The 4,477-nt window shown below is 52.0% G+C and overlaps 1 protein-coding gene across 1 annotated transcript in view; it reads left to right on the top strand.

Moving 5' to 3' along the window:
• MAP2K4 (mitogen-activated protein kinase kinase 4) overlaps positions 1-4,477 on the top strand; it is a 64,083-nt gene that overhangs the window by 42,120 nt on the left and 17,486 nt on the right. Inside the window, exon 6 of the mRNA XM_009280182.1 lies at positions 204-331. Coding sequence (XP_009278457.1) covers positions 204-331 — 128 coding nt within the window. The remainder of the gene's footprint in view (positions 1-203; positions 332-4,477) is intronic.

Genomic DNA, 4,477 nt, shown 5'->3' with positions numbered 1-4,477 from the left:
ATCTTTGGGGCTGGCTCCTTCTCCTCTTGCTCCCGCTCAGGATCCTCAGTGGCGGCGAGTGCATCCAGTCCCCCCCTGCCCTCCCCATGCCAAGGGGCGATGGTGATTGCGCGGCACTGCCGGTGTCAATTCTCTGCAGCTGCTGTTCTTGAAATTTAAACCTCCAGCCCTGACTTGCCGGTTTAAATTTCTTTCCCTTGCAGACATCAAACCTTCCAATATTCTTCTGGACAGAAATGGAAATATTAAACTCTGTGACTTTGGCATTAGTGGACAGCTTGTGGACTCCATTGCCAAAACGCGGGATGCAGGGTGCCGGCCGTACATGGCGGTGAGTGGGGATGAGCCGGGCAGCAGGGAGATGGCGTGCCCGTGGGCTGTACGGGATCTTACCCTCCTTCTGCAGGCCTGGCTCAGCATGGCCGTGCCTGTCGTCTGACTGAAGTGTCAGCCTGTTTCCCATGGGATGAGCACCCCCTTCCCAGATGAAACCGAGCTCTGCTGCTGGCAGCGTCAGCAAAGGCATCCAGGCTGTGGCAAAGTGACCAAATTCCCTTTTTTTTAGCTGGGTTCCTCTGCTGCTGCCAGTGCTGTGGCGCTGGAGTGGAGAGCTTCTCTGTGCCTTCCAGCAGCGCCCGCTCACACTCCAAAACAAACAGTGCATGGGGGGAGGCAGTGCCGTCTGGGTGCAGGGTTTTCTTGGTCTGCAAGAAATCCATTTGCTACGGTAAGATTATGTCACAGGAGTTATTACAGAGCAGAATTATAGTGATTTTTGCAAACCACTTTAATTCCAAAGCGTGCCATAACTTAATTCCAGGAGAATGTGATTCTGGAGAGCAGTGGTAGCAGAGCAGCTGCGTGGAAATCGCTCGGGCTGAGCCATGGCTCCTGGGAGTCTGTTCTGCTTGTTTGCTTCCCTCCCCCTCCCAGAGAGAAAAGCTGTGGTGGTGATTTTCGAAGCTGTCTGAGGGTTTTAAACACTTCTGTGCATCGGGCTGCTTTGAAAACACATCTCTTCGTTTCACATGAGCCAAGGGTGCCTTGCGTGGGGAGTTGTCTGCTGCTGTCGATGTAACTTTAATTTCAGTGGCTGTGTTGAACTCTCATTACTTATCTTATGGCTCTATATGCTGAAAAATACTGTTTTCTGAACTCTCTTATCTACTACCAAGGAAACAAAAAAGGAAAATCTCTCTCTTTTAAGGTACAGTGCCCAACGGCTCTCATATGGCTTTTATCTGACTGTGGTGTCCAAGGCAAAACCTGTCTGCCCCGATCCTGATCTGTGCAAGCATGGAGTCTGAGTTTTGGAGCATTTGACCTTTTCTGTTCACTGTCCTCATAGCAGAGCTAGTTACTCAACGAGCTGGAGAGGAGAGTACAGATGAGATCTGTTATTGGAGACCAGTGCTGTGGTACAACAAAGTGTGTGCAAGCCCCTGAGCTACGTAACGTAGTGAAATGGGGCAGTTCATTTAAATAAAGACCTTGTGAGTCTGGAGAGAGGGCAGAGGCATGTCTCCGCTCTGAGTACTTCTGGCAAGTGCGTGGAGCTCCCCACAGGGAAGAGGATCAGTCAGAGCTGCCCAATTTGTTGTGTTGGTGGGGCATGGGATGCTGAGGGCAGCAGCAAAGAGAGGTGCCCCAGCAGGACATGGGAGCCAGTGCAGTCTGAGCTAGTCTGACCCGAGGCTGGGTATTTGCATCTCAGACTGCAGGCACTTCTGATAGTCATAACTCCACAGAGCGATGCTATTGTTGACTTTTCCCTATCCTCTGAGGTGTGTATTGGGTCTGTAAATAGGGCTCTTGAAAAATTGCTCACTCCTTTCCCCCTCCCAAGTTCAGTGGGCTATAATTACAGGAATTAATGTTCCCTCTTTTTCTTAAAACTGTGGGTAGATGGTTAGCTTTGCACAGGCTGTTGGTTTAGTTACGACGTGACAGTTACCGGCATGTCTGTAAATAGCTGTGCTGCTTCATTTCCCCTGGGACTTGAGTGGGTGGGTGCTTCTGATAGCCCCTTGTCTTTCCTCCCTGTCTGTGCATATCCACTCTGCTCTTTGTGCATCTCCATCACCAGCTCCAGACTTTGTTGGATTTTTAAGTGAGCAAAAGTGTTTCAATTCAGTTTGTGATTTTAAGAGCCTTGGCATGGTATACCGTTTGTGGGATGAGCCAGCAGCTGGCAAGCGGTGTGGGAGATGGCTGGCCTCTTCCCTTCTGCTCTCCGGACTCAGTGACTCCTCTCCAAGTACATGAGCATTTCCATGTACAGACAATCCTGGGAAATGGGGAGATGTCCCCAGCATGCAGGCACATCTGCCAGCTCTTTCTCCAAGCCAGCAGAGGCTGATGGCTGTAGTGATGCTGTGACCAAACCTGAATATACCTGGGAGGGAGTCAGGCTAGTCACACTCCTTTTGAAAGGAAATTTTTTTTTTTTGGATGCAAAATAGGTGACTATTTTAGACTAAATATAGACTATTCGGTCTCTTCTCCCAAGTAACAAGTGATAGGACGAGAGGAAATGGCCTCAAGTTGTGCCAGGGGAGGTTTAGATTGGACGTGAGGAAAAATTTCTTTACTGAAAGAGAGGTTAAACATTGGAACAGGCTGCCCAGGGAAGTGGTGGAGTCCCCATCCCTGGAGGTATTTAAAAGACGTGTAGATGAGGCGCTGAGGGACATGGTTTAGTGGGCATGGTGGTGTTGGGTTGACGGTTGGACTTGATGATCTTAGAGGTCTTTTCCAACCTTAATGATTCTATGATTCTATGACTATTTTGGTGCAAAATAATGTGACTATGTTCAGCCAGGGCAGGTCTGATAAGGGCTGCTGGATGATGCTCCCTGACAATGAGAGCGTGTTGCTCTGCAAGGCCCACTTGGCCTGTGGCACTAGCAGTAATTCTTGTAGCATGAGCACTTACCCACCGAAGGAACCTGATAACACTGTGTTCACTGGAGCTGGGTCCCCAAATAGCTGTTGATAACAATAACATTGGATGTCAGCCAGTTTGACTGCGAGCAGTTTGATTAGGCAGCAGGAGCCACGTCCAGCTGCTAAGCAAGTGCTGTGTGGTTTAACGAAAACGGTTAGAGCTGTCACAGAAAGCAGCATATCAGCCTTGGAGCTGCCAGTGCTGGAGAAGTTGTTTTGGTTTTGGCTTTGAATTCCCCTGCAATCGTTACATTGAAGTAAAGGTGTACATGTTGGTGCCTTGTGTTCTCTGAAAGAAAGAAAGGAAGGACGGAGCCCTGCGCTGCCCCAGGCAGCAGCCTGCCCCCAGAGAGCCCTCCCGAGACCTGTGCCAGTGCCAGCATTGTGGGTTTGCTCTAGGTGAGGTTTCACAACATGCTCACAGCAGCCTTAAACTAGCGGTCGGGGTGAGATTGCTCCTGGTCCTCCCTGCCTGCTGCTCCCCGGCAATCCCTGCGTTGCCTCCCGCTGCAGTGGGTGCTGTTGATTTGGGTGGGAGGGGAGGCTCTGTGTGCCATGCTGAAGCTGGTGGTCTTTGTGGTATTACTGCTTTTTGCCTTCGTAATGCTCAAGTGAACCCAGCCTCTGTGTCAGAGAGGAGGGATGAGACTGGAAGTGCCTGGTTTAGGTATGGGAGGACCCAGCCAGCGTGAGGACGAATGTCCTGCCCTGCCCTGCTCCTTTGGGACCCCTCCAGGGGCGGAGTTTGATGGTGTCACACGTGTCCTTGGTCCCTCAGGTCCTTTTCCCAGATCACCTGGGAGCTGCCCACTGCAAGCTGTGGCTGTGCCTGAGTGCCAGCACCCTGCGCTGCTTCGCCCACCCTCCCCTGGGCTGCCCGCTCGGCTCTCCCTGAAGAGTTGTTGAAGATGAGAGGGTGGGCAAGGGGATGCACGGTGCCAGGGGGTACAGAGCAACCTTCTTGGTGCTAATGCATGACCCGTGTCCCAGCAAACACACTTCTACTTGTCCCTGCCTGTGCGCAAATGGAGGGCCAGCGCAGAGCCCCGTCGCTGCAGTGCCACTGCAGACCAGCGCTCGGGATGTGTTTCCTGCTCCTCATTTCTCCCCGGCGAAGATGGGCAGTCGCTGCTGGCATCGGCATCCAGGGCCAGGTGGAGGCTGCGCCCCCGTGCTCGGATGGCTCATGCGCGGTTCAGGCCATGCACAGAAAAGGAGAATTTCCCAAGGCAGGTGACAGTGGTGACTCTGAGCCCTGCTCCCCCAGCCTCCCTGCGCACATAGAGGGAGAGGCTGCAGGGATGCAGGAGGTCTCTGAATTCTTTACCCAAGAAGAGCTGCAGCAAGACCCTCTGTTTCAGCTTCGCATTCCTGACCTGATGCCCAAGTTTTCATCAGGCTCAGTCATTCATTTATCTGAACAGGCAAGCTGTTGGTTTGAATTCATGCAGCTAAAATCCTCTTGGATGCTCCTGAATATTGCTGTGTGTTGGACTTTTTTCTCTCCCCCCTCCCCCCGCCCCCCGAAACT

Source organism: Aptenodytes forsteri, unplaced genomic scaffold, assembly GCF_000699145.1.
Source record: "Aptenodytes forsteri isolate BGI_AS27 unplaced genomic scaffold, ASM69914v1 Scaffold707, whole genome shotgun sequence".
In the NCBI taxonomy this organism is placed as follows: Eukaryota; Metazoa; Chordata; class Aves; order Sphenisciformes; family Spheniscidae; genus Aptenodytes; species Aptenodytes forsteri.
This window is presented reverse-complemented; position numbering and strand designations above follow the sequence as displayed.